The 15,102-nt window shown below is 44.1% G+C and overlaps 1 protein-coding gene across 4 annotated transcripts in view; it reads left to right on the forward strand.

The window, feature by feature from the left end:
* Nucleotides 1-15,102, forward strand: part of CDC42BPB (CDC42 binding protein kinase beta) — a 183,471-nt gene that overhangs the window by 124,705 nt on the left and 43,664 nt on the right. For all 4 annotated transcript variants that reach the window (XM_068254625.1, XM_068254626.1, XM_068254627.1 and 1 more), the window contains 3 exons: nt 2,824-2,897; nt 10,513-10,602; nt 12,370-12,447. In XM_068254625.1, the coding sequence (XP_068110726.1) occupies nt 2,824-2,897; nt 10,513-10,602; nt 12,370-12,447 (242 nt within the window). The remainder of the gene's footprint in view (nt 1-2,823; nt 2,898-10,512; nt 10,603-12,369; nt 12,448-15,102) is intronic.

A 15,102-nucleotide genomic window follows, 5' to 3' on the forward strand; every position in this document is an offset into this window, starting at 1 on the left:
TTTGTATTGAAGTTAAAACGCTCCAGGAATGATGCGATTGCGATTTGGCTTAACTGTAATCTCTCTTGTGGGTTTGCCTGCAGTGACTTTCTTTAGCGTATCACTTTTTGGGGATCATTGACGATCCCAAAATGCTGCTAAAAAACCCTCTAGTGAGCCATAGCCCTAAAGGTGGCCACACACCATACAATTTCTTAATTTCTCTTCAATCCAAGATTTACGATCAAACTCTGAAAACATTGACATTTTCGTAATGTAGAGTCGCAAGCAATCTACCACACACCATACAATCTTGCAAAAAAAATTGATCAGAAATTTTTGCTATTCCTGATCAAGAAAAAAAAATAGAAACCTTATTGGACTTTTCACTCGAATAAAAAAAAAAAAAAAAAAAAAAAAGCTTCTTCTATAGAAACAATAGTTTTTATCGAATTGCTGTAAAATTGTATCGTGTGTGGCCACATTAAGGCTCCCTGCACACTGCAAATCCGTTTTCCGATTCGGATTCCGATTTTCAATTCTGATTTTCCCCTCAATACATTCAACAGAAAAACAGATCAAAAAACGCATCATGCAGTAAAGATTAAAAATCTGAATCGGATGTAAAAACCGATTAAAAAGCGGAATCTGATTCGGAAATGCATGCAGTGTGCAAGAGGCCTAAGGGTTGTCTGGAGATTTGTGCAGAGATTAAACGGAACCTGATGTGAAGAAGCTTACCTGTGTAGAGGGAAGGTTTGGAGTAGTATAGAGCCCTCCAGGTCCGACCTGTTGGTTCTGCGCTGTCCCCGCGACCTGCTTGCTGATAGCTTTTTGGTGGTTCTCGTTGGTCTTTTCTAACTACTTGCGCCCTCGAGTGGTTCCAAAGACTGGTTCAGGCTTTTGCATGCGCAGTACGGATGAGTTTGCCTTTGGAACTATTTGGGGACGTGAGTGGTTCTGAAGGCTGCATATGGAGTCCCGAATACCCAGCAGGAGGAATACAGAGAGGACTGGGAAGGCTCTATGCCAGTGGTCCTCAAACTAAGGCCCACGAGCCGAATGTGACCCCCTGAGACTTTTTCACCGACCCTCCACTCAGCAGTAAAAATTGTTGAGGTAAAAATATTTTTTTCTGCGTTGAAGTACAGATCTTTTCTTTTGTGTTAAAAAAGTATTGATTTTCCGCGGAAACTGCAAAAACACAAGCCTATTTTTTGCGAAAATTTATTGAAATTAAGAATAGCATGATCGATGCGGAAATATCTGACGGAAATTTGCAAGCAAAACTGTTAACAGGTAATAGTTTATACTTCCTAGGCTCAATGTCATGTTTTCTACATCATTTAATGTATACTCTGCCCCCAATCAGTCTGAAGTATGTTGACCCGGCCCTTGACCGAAAATGTTTGGGGACCCCTGATCTATGTTATTCAGAGCCTCCCTTCTACTTAAGGTAGATCAGGTGACTTGACAGCCAATGGACCATCTGATTTCGATTACTGTAATCAGATCAATTGAAAATCTGTGCTGCCAAGAGCATGGCCAGTTGACGGTGCAACCATTTCAGGTTGAAATTGGTCGCAGGTATTGATCAGACGTTGCAAAATGTAGGGCCGACGTGCAGGCTTTGTTCTGTGAAACCAGAGATTTTGGACTACTAAAATCTGGTACAAATGGAAATTAAAGCAGAGATCAAATTAAGTTATTTCTATTGGTCACTTAAAGAGACAGTGAAGCGGAAAAAAATGATATGATTTGTATGTGTAGTACAACTAAGAAATGAGACATAAGGCTAATGTTTCCAGTACAGAAAGAGTAAAGAGACTCCAGTTTTTATCTATGCAAAAAAGCCATTGAGCTCTACAACTTGCAGAGAGCTTTGTCTTCTGAAGCTTGTTATCTCAACTGTCAGTGAAGGATTTTCTTTTTATCTGCCAGAGGACAGGTCAATAGTTCAGACTGCTCTGTAAAAACATTTAGAATGCTGAGTAGTGTGTAAACTGCAAATATTAGAGAATGATGCAATGTTATAAAAAAAACACTATATAACTGAAAATAAAAATATGAGAATATTTTCTTTGCTACTAATCCTCTAGTGATTATCCGTACTACACAACCAATTAATTATATCATAATTTTGTTTTTGCTTCAGTGTCTTTTTAAAAAAAACCTGAGATGTAATAAAAAAAAAATCATACCGTACACACGTGTGGTTTCCTCCAGCCCCTTCCGGCTTGATTGCTCCCTTGGCGCCGTCGTCCGCCTCCTTCATCTTTCGTACTGGGTCCCCGGTATCTTCAGCAGTTGGGGCTTACTGTGTATGTGCGGCCAGTCCGGGGCGCCCCTCCCACCATGCTCCCGTCGCTGGTAGCTCTCTGCGCCTGCGCAGTACTACGCGTGCGCGCAGAACTCTCCCGGCCACGGGATTGAGACAGAGGAACTCGTGCAGCCGCCACTGTACATGCACCGACTGGCCGAAGATATCGGGACCACGTACGGAAGATCGAGGAGACGGAAAATGGCACAGAGGGAGTGATCTGGCTGGGGGAAGCCCCACGTATGTATGATTTTTTTTATTACATCTCTGGTACACTTTAAGTCACCCATCGCACGAAGTACAAATAGGAGGTGGGGCGGGGAGGTTATATTATTATTATGGGGGAGGGGTTGAGTTTGACAGTCACCACAAGGTATTTCAGTAACCACTGATCTTGTTCCAGTTTCAGCACATGTAATCTCTAGTCCTGTATTTCTTCATCATATATTTACTCTAAATTACCCAGGTTGGTGACATGTGCACTTTAAATATATATCTTAAAATTACACCTTTTTGATTTTTAGGCCTCAAGCTAACAGACTTCCACGAATCCATATTTGACTACTTCAACACCTCTACATTGCCACATGACCTGCGGGTAAGTGCTCATCGGAGAATGACTCTGTAACGTGCGGTCGCTGTTTCCCCAAAGCTCCAAATGTGACACAAGTAGGGGCGGTACTAGGTATAGCCTTCTCAGTGGGACTCTCGGTGCCTTATGATGCCATCTTTATATGTTACGTGTGGTGGGTGAATGGATGAAAACAGAAACCAAGTCACAGCTGAAAGTCCTCATGTTTAGCTAAGTTTGCCCTGGGGTTGGGTTCAAATCGAAAATTTTATTTAAAAAGACCCTCCAGGGGCTAAGCAATGCACCGCGGCAGTAATGGACGAACTGAGCTCATCATTACCGCCAAGCTGGTTAAAGCGGATTGAAACCCAGCATTTCTTCTTTGCTCTAAAAAAAATGATTTATAGCATATTGTATACTACCACCATATTTTTTTTATTTTTTTTTACTAGAACAGCATTCAAAGGGTTACACACAGGACTGTTCAGTGCAGAGAAATCTGGACATCCGAAGTGTAGATAATGTTATCTTGTTTTCACTTAACTGTATCAAGTGAGGAATGTGACCCATTCTCTGACTGTGGAGAATCTACTGGACACAGACAGAAACTCATTTCTGCCTTCAATACATAATGAATAAAACCAGTTATGAATAAAATACAAAGTCGGCTCTCAAAGCAAAAAACTGTACTTTTGGGAAAGTATAATTTCTATATGAATAATAATACTCATGCACAAATGCAAATATGATAACCGTATGGCATATAAAAAGCAGGAAAACATGTTTTTATTGAATATTACGTCAGGGTTTTATAACGCTTTAAGCCATATACAGCACTTTATTTCTGGCCACAATTTTAAAAAAAAGAAAGCATGTTTAAAAGAAAATGTACCCTTTTTCTTTGTTCCTTTTTATGACCAAGCTAAATATGAAGACTTTCAGTTAAAGAGAGAGAATGGAGTGAAAGTACAGTGGCTTGCAAAAGTATTCAGCCCTCTAGAAGTTTTCCACATTTTGTCATATTACTGCCACAAACATGCATCAATTTTATTGGAATTCCACGTGAAAGACCAACACAAAGTGGTGTACACATGAGAAGTGGAACGAAAATCATACATGATTCTAAGTATTTTACAAATCAATAACTGCAAAGTGTGTTGTGCGTAATTATTCAGCCCCCTTTGATCTGAGTGTCGGTTGCCTATAGACATTGCCTGATGAGTGCTAATGACTAAGGGCTCTTTCACACTAGAGGCTGCGGTAGAAAAGGTTGAAAGTCAGCCTTTTGCTTAACGCCAATACATAGCGTTTTCAAAGCGTTTTTAAAGCGTTTTGAAAGAGTTTTACAGCTCATATGAAAACGTCCTTTTTTTTTTTTCTTCTCTAAAAATAAGTGAACAAGTTAGCTGTAAAACGCTTTGAAAAGGCTTTGAAAACGTTGAAGTTGGCGTTTTCCATTGACTATCATTGAAACGCCAACAGCCAACTTCGGCTGTAAACAGCCCTGAAAAAGCTCCTGGGAGCGTTGAAACGCAACGCTCCAAAACGCCGAGATAGATGTGAAAGGTAAAATGAAAGTCTATGGACTTTCTTTTACCTAGCAAAACGCCAACTTCGGCCGTGGCGTTAAAACGCCGAAAAATCCCTCTGGTGTGAAAGGGCCCTAAATAGAGTGCACCTGTGTGTAATCTAATGTCAGTACAAATACAGCTGCTCTGTGAGGGCCTCAGAGGTTGTCTAAGAGAATATTGGGAGCAACAACACCATGAAGTCCAAAGAACACACAAGACAGGTCCAAGACAGGTCAGGGATCAAGTTATTGAGAAATTGAAAGCAGGCTTAGGCTACAAAAAGATTTCCAAAGCCTTGAACATCCCACAGAGCACTGTTCAAGCGATCATTCAGAAATGGAAGGAGTATGGCACAACTGTAAACCTACCAAGACAAGGCCATCCACCTAAACTCACAGGCCGAACAAGGAGAGCGCTGATCAGAAATGCAGTCAAGAGGCCCATGGTGACTCTGGACGAGCTGCAGAGATCTACAGCTCAGGTGGGGGACTCTGTCCATAGGACAACTATTAGTCATGCACTGTACAAAGTTGGCCTTTATGGAAGAGTGGCAAGAAGAAAGCCATTGTTAACAGAAAAGCATAAGAAGTCCCATTTGCAGTTTGCCACAAGTCATGTGAGGGACACAGCAACCATGTGGAAGAAGGTGCTCTGGTCAGATGAGACCAAAATGGAACTTTTTGGCCAAAATGCAAAACGCTATGTGTGGCGGAAAACTAACACTGCACATCACTCTGAACACACCATTCCCACTGTCAAATATGGCGTTGGCAGCATCATGCTTGGGGGGTGCATCTCTTCAGCAGGGACAGGGAAACTGGTCAGAGTTGATGGGAAGATGGATAGAGCCAAATACAGGGCAAACTTGGAAGAAAACCTCTTGGAGACTGCAAAAGACTTGAGACTGGGGCGGAGGTTCACCTTCCAGCAGGACAATGACCCTAAACATAAAGCCAGGGCAGCAATGGTTTAAAACAAAACATATCCATGTGTTAGAATGGCCCAGTCAAAGTCCAGATCTAAATCCAATCGAGAATCTGTGGCAAGATCTGAAAACTGCTGTTCACAAACGCTGTCCATCTAATCTGACTGAGCTGGAGCCGTTTTGCAAAGAAGAATGGGCCAGGATTTCAGTCTCTAGATGTGCAAAGCTGGTAGAGACATACCCTAAAAAACTGGCAGCTGTAATTGCAGCAAAAGGTGGTTCTACAAAGTATTGACTCAGGGGGCTGAATAATTACGCACACCCCACTTTGCAGTTATTTGTAAAAAAAAATGTTTGGAATGATGTATGATTTTCAATCCACTTCTCACATGTACACCACTTTGTATTGGTCTTTCACATGGAATTCCAATAAAATTGATGCATGTTTGTGGCAGTAATGTGACAAAATGTGGAAAAGTTCAAGGGGGCCGAATACTTTTGCAACCCACTGTATCCTCCACCTTGGCCATTATATGCAGTGTTTAGGCCGTCCGCCACAAGGACAAGTTGAAAGTCCAATCTACACGATACGATTTTGTGCGATTCAATTACGATTCTATTTACGATCCGATTAAATCCGACATGTCCGATCCGGATTCAATTCGATTTGCCATTGCAAAACAATGGCAAATCGAATTGAATCGAATCCTGATCGGACATGTCGGATTTAATTGAATCGTAATCGAATCGCGCAAAGAATCGTATCGTGTAGATTGGGCTTAAAGGACCTAAAATGAATAATACGGAGGCAGCCATCTTCACTCCATTATAAACCATGCTGTTTGCCTGGCCCGACACGCTGAGCTTCTGGCTTTAGCTGTTTGAGTCACAGCCCTGCAACAAGCATGCAGCCAGCAGTCACAGCATCTGATCTGCATGCTCATTCTGGGCCAGTGACTTATAGCATTAGAGGCGGAGCATCAGCACAGTAGCCAGGCAACCGGCATGGTTTAAATGAAAATGGCCGCCTCCGTATTCCTCTCACCTTAGGCTCCATTTAATATTTATATTGTCCAGAGCTGTGCAGTGTGATTTTGGGTACAGTACTGATCTTTTGTCCCTCGTGTTTGTCACCATGAAGGAGCTGTCTGCTTCGTCCTCGTCCTCCCTTCTAGCCTATTGGGAAGAAGTAAGTCCGCTACCAGCTTTCATGTCCTCAAAACAAGAAGCCTGTAACCTAGTCACCGTGTAATAGCTTATAATAACCCTGCAGCCCACTGAGCTCAGTTTAATAAAGCAAAGTGCAGAGGGTACAGCAACGACCAATCACTAATTTCGATCAATTGTTCTGACTACTTTAATATGCTGGATCGTCATTGGTTGCTGGACAGAGTCATTGTTTGTGAACGGATAGAGGTGGCCATACATCTGATTTTGCAGCCTGATTGACATCCAATTCAATAATTCTATAAAATCAGATGAAAATGGCTGCTGCAATAAGCATATCTGATGGATGATTCTACCTCTTTTAGGCCAAAATCAGTTGAAGTCGTCGATTGGACACACTGGAAATACCTCGTCCAAAAGTGTTCGATTATTTGCGCCCTGGTGTTGGCGTTCAATAGCGCGACGGAAGACTGCTTGGCCGGCCCCCAGTTTAAATGTTCCCACCCACCCCTGGTGCCGTGCGGTGTAAAACCTCACCTGTCCCGCTGCCCCGACATCTGGCCTCCTACACGGTTACCCACGCGTGGCACGTTGTAGACACGCCTTTGTGGTGGTGCGACAGCAGACACGGGTCACGAGAGGTTGGGAGGCACGACAGTGGCAAAGGTGGGATTTTGAAGGGGGGGTTACAGATAGTCAATGCCACGAGGCCTATTTCTGAAAGATTTCATGCTAAAATCTATCAGGAATCGGCCTGCGGTGTATCGGCAGCTAACCGATCTCTCTTCGATGAGGGAGATCTGTCTCTTGCTACATGTATGCGCATCTTGAAGGGGACTCAGAGCTGTAAAATTTAAAAAAAAAACATTATACATACCTTGGGCTTCCTCCAGCCCCATCCGCTCCGATTGCTCCCACGCCGCCATCCTCTGCTGCCCGCAGCTTCGGGAACCGGATCCAGTCACTGACGTCAGTCGCAGTCCGCTACGCAGGAGAAGTGCGCCCTCTACGTATCTCTCCAGCGGCTGCGTGGGAGTGATCAGAGCCGATGGGGCTGGAGGAAGCCCCAGGTATGTATAAAATATTTTTAATTTTACTTCTCTGGTACACTTTAAATCCTACCATTGTGCTCTTAAAGGAGTTATCAGGCTTTTTTAAGTAAAATAATTGCTACTTACCTGGGGCTTCGTCCAGCCCCAAGCCCCGGATAAGTAGCACTTATTTTACTTAATAAAGCCTGATAACTCCTTTATCAGCGTATTTTCTGTGATCCTGTGGTTTATAGTTGTGGGAGGGCTGGATGTATCCCCCACACCTGTGACAGCAACATACTTCAGCTGCATTACTGCGCCCTGTTGCACTTTGCAGTATTAAATGACAGCCGTCCTGTACTAATGTGTCTGTTTTTAGTAGTATTTAGTCTCACTGTACAGAATCCAAATCCCGGAGAGAACTCACCCTTGTTACCCATGAATATCTTAACATTTGTCAACCATCCCAGCAGGGCCTGGGGAAAGCCAGCGACATTCAGAAAAGTATTGATCAGACTTCTGTTAACCAGATTAATAAGTTTACGCAGGCTCCCTGTAGAGTGACCCTGAACCAAAACAGAAATTCAGTGTGTAGAAAATCTCTCCCTAGAACCTCCATGTCCAGAACGTTAATAGATTTATCTTTTTGTTCCCTTTGAGTAGACCTGTCATTAGACTGACCTGTGGATGCTGCTTGTGTCCTGAGAACACATTCAATATGGGTGGGCTGCCCAGTACCCGAATGCCAGGCGTACTTAAGGATGAAATGGCAGCAGGGTCTTTTGCACAAATTAAGCCCTTCACCCTGCTGCCTGGCTACACCTGGGTCTGTCTACTGACAGGTGTACTTTAGACTGCTGAGACATGTTATTAGTTCGAGCTCACGAGTAATGAGCTAGTCGAATTTGTGATTAAAATAAGGCTTAATTGCCTCAGGTGTGCGGCTGAGAGAGGGGGGGGGATACTTACCCATAAGTCCACGGCCGTCTATGCGTTCCAAACTACTCGTGAGCTCATCACTACATAACACTGTTACATGTGCAGCCTAATGCAAACCCTTATTGTTTTTCTATATGAACTCCTTTAATTCCTATATTAACTGGCTTTTCAAAACAGTTGTATCGCTAAAATGACACTTCACATGAGACGGTTGTGCATAGGAGTGTTGGATAGGAGTGTTGTCCGCCTCCTCATCTCTGGTAGGATCAGTTCACAGTAGGTCCGCTGCCAGGCGTTTCCCGGGGTGCGTGTGCAGATCAGACCGCATGCTTTTCTGTCATAGTGCGCGATTTTTAACCCTAGCAGATGGATTGACGTTCGCTTTATAAAACGTATCCGCTCCCTGGTGCAGCGGACACTGGAACCGACTTGAGGAGTGGTACAGCCAGGGGCGTTACTAGAGCCTAGCCAACCCCCACCAGATCTAAGCCGGTCGGGTCCCCTGCAAAACCTGAAATGGTTAATGTTTTGGGAGCTTTTGATGAAACTACCAAAACATTAGAAGTACTGCACCTGCGCACACCACTCCCAGCTGCAGGATCGCAAAAGGCTCACGCATGCGCAGAGAGTCAAGTGACACGTGGCAAGTGACACACAGCCTTCCAGGAGCTAGAGGAACATCTGATTTTTTTTTTTGTTTGTTTGTTTTTTTTTTTTGAGGAGCTGTCAGCCATGCTATCTCAGAAAAAACAAACATATAGTAGATAAATACTTGCTCTACTTACATATGTATTGCACTGTCCACGTTTCTTGCCTTAAGGTACGTACACACGTCTGATATTTCTAAACGACTTGTCGTTCAAACCGGTCGTTTGAACGACAGTTCGACATGTGTATGTTGGATCTTTAGACTGATGGCAGCAGTTTTGACTGATCCGCTTGGTGGATCTGTTTACTAACTATCGTTCAAACGATAGTTAGATCCGTACATGTGTACAAACGACTTGTTTGAAAATCTATTACTTTGACACTAATAGACATTCAAACAAAAAGTTGTTTGATCGGTCTTTTGATCTTATCCATTGTTCTATCCAGTCCATTGACCAGTCAAACAACATTTAAATTAGCTGTAATTAGCATTTCAGACGTTTTGTCGTCTGTGTTTACAAGGAGTCTGAACAACTTTTTGTTTGAATGACAAGTCGTTCAACCGTCCGGTTTGAATGACAATCTGGCATAAAATAAGACACGTGTATGCACCTTTACTCTCCTCTGCTGGATTGTGTATGCATTGCCTGCCCTTCACTATAGAATGTGCATTGTCTCAGCATGAGAAATATTGGCCAATCAGAGAGGAACAGAGGTGTGGGAGGGGAAAACAGGAGGGAAAGAGGCTTTAGCCAATCAGGCTGCATTAGTTAATTCTGAGGGGGGGGGGGGGGGTACAGAAGCAAAAAAGGACAACCCAGCATGCCCTGCAACTTCCATTTTGTGTGTACCAAATAAGAGTCAGGTAAACTGGGGAATGATCATTTATCAACAAGAAAAGTAATAGTGATTGTAACTTTTGGATTGCCTGGTTAGTATCCTTATTACGGTACTTGTTTACCAGATAAAAATAAAGAATAGATTTTTTATTTTATACCCTACAGTTACACTTTAAATTCCTTGATGTTTCCTTTAATGCCAAACAATAGTGCTCATTAGTCGCTGCAGATAGTTTTGCCGAGAGAGTCAAACGCTCATCTCAACCAAGGAACGTCTTACGTCTGTTTGTAGCTTCTGCCTTTTTGCCTAGGCAAGAAACTAAAAGAAACTTTTGCCTAGGCAAGAAACTGAAAGAAACTTGCCTAGGCAAGAAACTAAAACGCTCCATAGTAAGAAAAGGATCCATTTTTGAATGGGAGTAGCAGTGTGTTATTAGTGGACGGTCTCCTGTGCATCGTTTACTTTTTTTTGTTTTTGCCACTATATCAAAGACTAAGTTTCTGTTTTTTCTTCTGTTGCAGTCGAGTATGATCAGCGATCAGGAGGTCTCAACACCCAAACCAGACCTCTCACCGTCCCTTTCTGTCCCATCGGTGGCCGACCAGCAGGAGGTGCGACTGAGTCATTCTATCAAATATAAAGCAGACGTTTCTTATCTTGTGTTTCAGGGATGGTCGGAAAATGTGTCTAGTAGCCTAGTATGAAATTTGGATTCCAGACAAACTGGAATTTGGGGGGGGGGGGGGTGCGCAGAAACTTTGCAGGGGTGGGGCAAATTAGATTCAGGAGTTGCCATTAAAGTGGAAGATTGCTCGTGGCTGCATTCCCATCTGTGTATGGGCGCAATCGCACTGCCTGCGTAGTAGCACAGAGAATTGCGCATGGCTTTTTTTCTAATTGCACGAGCGGCTCCTTGCTTGTGCACCTGCGCAGTGTGGCCGCGCTCGTACACAGAGACGGGAGTGTGGCGAGAAAGAGGCTTGCAGCCAGGTCTGAGGTCTTTGAGACTTGCAGGTTTGGCACTTGAATGTTTGTATTGAATTGTGGTGTTGGCCAAAGTGCAGTAAGTGTTGTACAAACCCCAATATACAAACAGCACCTCTCGGACTGTAGGATTGAGTAGTAAGGAGCGAGCACATTTTCTCATGACCCGAAACTGCACTCATTTATGTCTGTCCGAAAGTTTGGATTTTGCTGGTGCTCTCCAACCTCCCGATACTCCCTGTATCACAGATGGATCTTTCACTATGAAACCTTAAAGGACTTATGAGGCGAACTGGCCCCAAAAAGATAAATACCTGTATGAAATATCAATGCACGGAGGGCGCCGTCCGCGCCCTTCGCATCTCAATGTGCCCCCCCGGCCGGTCCCGACCCCACAACCCGGGTCGGGCTCTCCTTCCTGCAGTAAGATGGCCGCCGGAGCTGGCTGCGCAGCCGCACTCGCACATATGCGGACTGCGCAGCCGCGGCCAGCTCCGGCGGCCATCTTACTGGAGGAAGGAGAGCCCGACACGGGCTGTGGGGTCGGGACCGGCCGGGGGGGCACATTGAGATGCAAAGGGTGCGGATGGCGCCCTCCGTGCATTGATATTTCATACAGGTATTTATCTTTTTGGGGCCAGTTCGCCTCGTAAGTCCTTTAAGTATCGGGCAGATGGAGTGCAATGTGGAGCGCAGCTGCAAGATCTGAATATCCGGGGAAGTTAACTCTCACTGTCGCAGCGCCCCTTCTCACACAAGCGGGTGCAGTTTTGGGGCTAGCTTATTGAGTAGTGTTCTCTCTTTGTTTAAAGTGTACCTGAGACGATGTGACATGGTGAGATATGTGTATGTACAGTACAAAACATTAACTAGACTTTTTTTTTTACTTGTTTTATTTTGCTGTCTGAAAGAGTTAATTTCTAGGCATGGAAAAGACAGCTTCTGTCTTGTCGATATGTTGTCGGTATATGGTAAACATCACTGATGAGCAAATTACAGCCATAAAAGTTTTCCTGGCAGAATACAACTTCTGAGGGCAGGGAGAGATAAAATACATGAACGTTTGACCTTTTTCTAACTCTGGGACACTCATTAGGCTGCCACTGATTGACTGTAAAACATTCAACCTACTTTGTAAGTGTTTAAATATAAAATAAAACCCTGGGATACTTAGTCATTTTTAGGAGTAGTAGGATAAATATAATTATCTCATCAGTTTATTTTCACCCCGGGTTCATTTTAACATCATTATTAGCCACATAATAATATACATGGTATAAATCAGAACAGAAACGTATTAGTCTAGTGCAGTGGTCTTTATGAAGTCAAGTTGCCACTGTGTTGTACATCTGGTTTAATATAAAGCTTCCTGTTTTTTCTATTTTTTGACATAGGACTCTATACGTTCTCAGCCCCGAACACCTCCTGCTCCATCTCCAACATTTACTCCAATATCTCTTTCTATTCCAAAGGTGAGTGACTTCTACAAATGCCCCTTACTCCTGTTAAAGAGGAACTGAGTAGCCAATTTGGTATCGCAGAAAAACAGGAAAAGATGCCTGTTTGTGGGCCCTTGCCCCCAGTGGCAGCTCCAGGAATTTTTTTTAGGGGGTGCTAAACAGGTGCTGGACCAATTTCTGGGGGAGCTGCAAAAAATGGGGGTGGCTACAACCTGCGAAGCGCGCTGCGGCGAAAAATGGGCGTGGTCATGACCGGATGAGGGCGGGGCTAACTGTAATTTAAAGTGAACCCAGGGTGAGAGTGATATGGTGGCTGCCATATTTATTTCCTTTTAAACAATTCTAGTTGCCTGGCAGCCCTGCTGATCTATTTGGCTGTAGTAGTGAACTGAATTACACCAGAAACAAGCATGCAGCTAATCTTGTCAGTTCTGACAATATTGTCAGAAACCCCTGACCTGCTGCATGCTTGTTCAGGGTCTATGGTTGAAAGAATTAGAGGCAGAGGACCAACACGGCAGCCAGGCAGCTGGTATTACTTAAAAGGAGATAAATATGGCAGCCTCAATATTATTCTCACCTCGGGTTCCCTTTAAAAGTGCAACGCGAAGACAGAGGGCCCAAGTATTGGTGCCCCTTTCCCCAGAAAATTCACATAATTGTGCATGTTTTCTCAAGAAAATAGACGTAATGTGCGCAGATTTGAATAAAAAACATGTTCAATAACCCCAATATGCACAACCGGTAGCAGATATGGCCCCAATATGCACAATCGGTAGCAGATATGGCCCCAATATGCACAATCGGTAGCAGATATGGCCCCAATATGCACAATCGGTAGCAGATATGACCCCAATATGCACAATCGGTAGCAGATATGACCCCAATATGCACAATCGGTAGCAGATATGACCCCAATATGCACAATCGGCAGCAGATATGACCCCAATATGCACAATCGGCAGCAGATATGACCCCAATATGCACAATCGGCAGCAGATATGACCCCAATATGCACAATCGGCAGCAGATATGACCCCAATATGCACAATCGGCAGCAGATATGACCCCAATATGCACAATCGGTAGCAGAAATGACCCCAATATGCACAATCGGTAGCAGAAATGACCCCAATATGCACAATCCATAGCAGATATGACCCCAATATGCACAATCCGTAGCAGATATGACCCCAATATGCACAATCCGTAGCAGATATGACCCCAATATGCACAATCCGTAGCAGATATGACCCCAATATGCACAATCCAGAGCAGATATGACCCCAATATGCACAATCCGTAGCAGATATGACCCCAATATGCACAATCCGTAGCAGATATGACCCCAATATGCACAATCCGTAGCAGAAATGACCCCAATATGCACAATCAGCACCACCTGAAAAAGAAAAGAAAAACCCATTTACTCACCTACAGCCAGAAGACCTTCTTTCCCGACCACTGGCACGACCTCCTTGTGGCGCGAAGCGCCCGCGCGCCCACGATCCTCTTCCTTCCCGACGTCACGACGAGACTTCCTGCTTGCATGCTGAGAGCAGGGCTACGGGAAAATGGCCGCCCGAAGTCTGCAGAACAGGGCTTCGGGCGGCCATCTTACCGTAGCCCTGCCTGCTGCTCCGTGCTGCCACTGTGTGAACTGACTTGGCGTCTTTTAGACGCCTGAAGTCAGTTCACTCCAGGGGGTGCTTTGGGGGTGCTTGGACAATTCTAGGGGGTGCTCGAGCACCCCCCTGGCGCCGCCCCTGCTTGCCCCCATGCTCGATTGGTCTCAGATTGGTTTGAGGAACATTAACCTGCCTCCATGGCCAGCTCAGTCCCCTGACCTCAGTCTGAGCATTTTTGGGATGAAATTGAAAGATCACTTTAAAGATTGGAAACCCCCTCCATCCAATCTGACCCAACTTAGAGCTGCCATTATGTCAGCATAGGCCAACATACCTCAGCAACGGTACCAGCATCTTGTTGAGTCCATGCCAAGAATATCGGCTGTGATCAGAGCTCAAGTGGACCAATTTGTTATTAGAGGGTGTCTCTACATTTTTTGGTCCACTCAGTGTAGTACAGGTAGTCCCTGGTTAACGAACGAGATAGACTGTAGGTTACGTCTTAAACTAAATCTGTTTTAAAGTCAAAACACTGTGCCGTCTCTGTCCCCTGTGCCTCCAGTGCCCCCCTCTGTGACACCTCTGCCCCCTGTAACTGCTTTCATAGTTTAAAAGCCATTTTTTCTTTGAAATTTTAAAAAAACGATTGCCTTTTTTTTTTTTTTTTTTTTTTACTTGTTCCCATGGAAACACAGAATCTATGCCGTTCGTAAGTCGGGGACTACCTGTATAGTAGAAAAATAAAAATGATAAAAATAAAACTGAGAATTTCCTGTCATTAATACTAATGGCAATATACACAGAGCAGTATTCCGTTACCATATTAGTAATTAATTAAACGCCTCGCGTAGTGCCGGAGTTATGGAATAAGCATGATGTGAACAGACGCTAAGCATTGTTAGCATTGTACTGTTCCTGTATGTCGGGCAGCTTTTATTCCTTTTGACTTTAGTTCAGCTTAGATAACAATAGTTTTAGTGACTGTGGTCTCCAGGGATGCTGTTGCACTCAAAATATCTCCTACTCAGCTGATTTTATT

This window comes from Hyperolius riggenbachi, chromosome 9, assembly GCF_040937935.1.
Source record: "Hyperolius riggenbachi isolate aHypRig1 chromosome 9, aHypRig1.pri, whole genome shotgun sequence".
NCBI lineage: Eukaryota > Metazoa > Chordata > Amphibia > Anura > Hyperoliidae > Hyperolius > Hyperolius riggenbachi.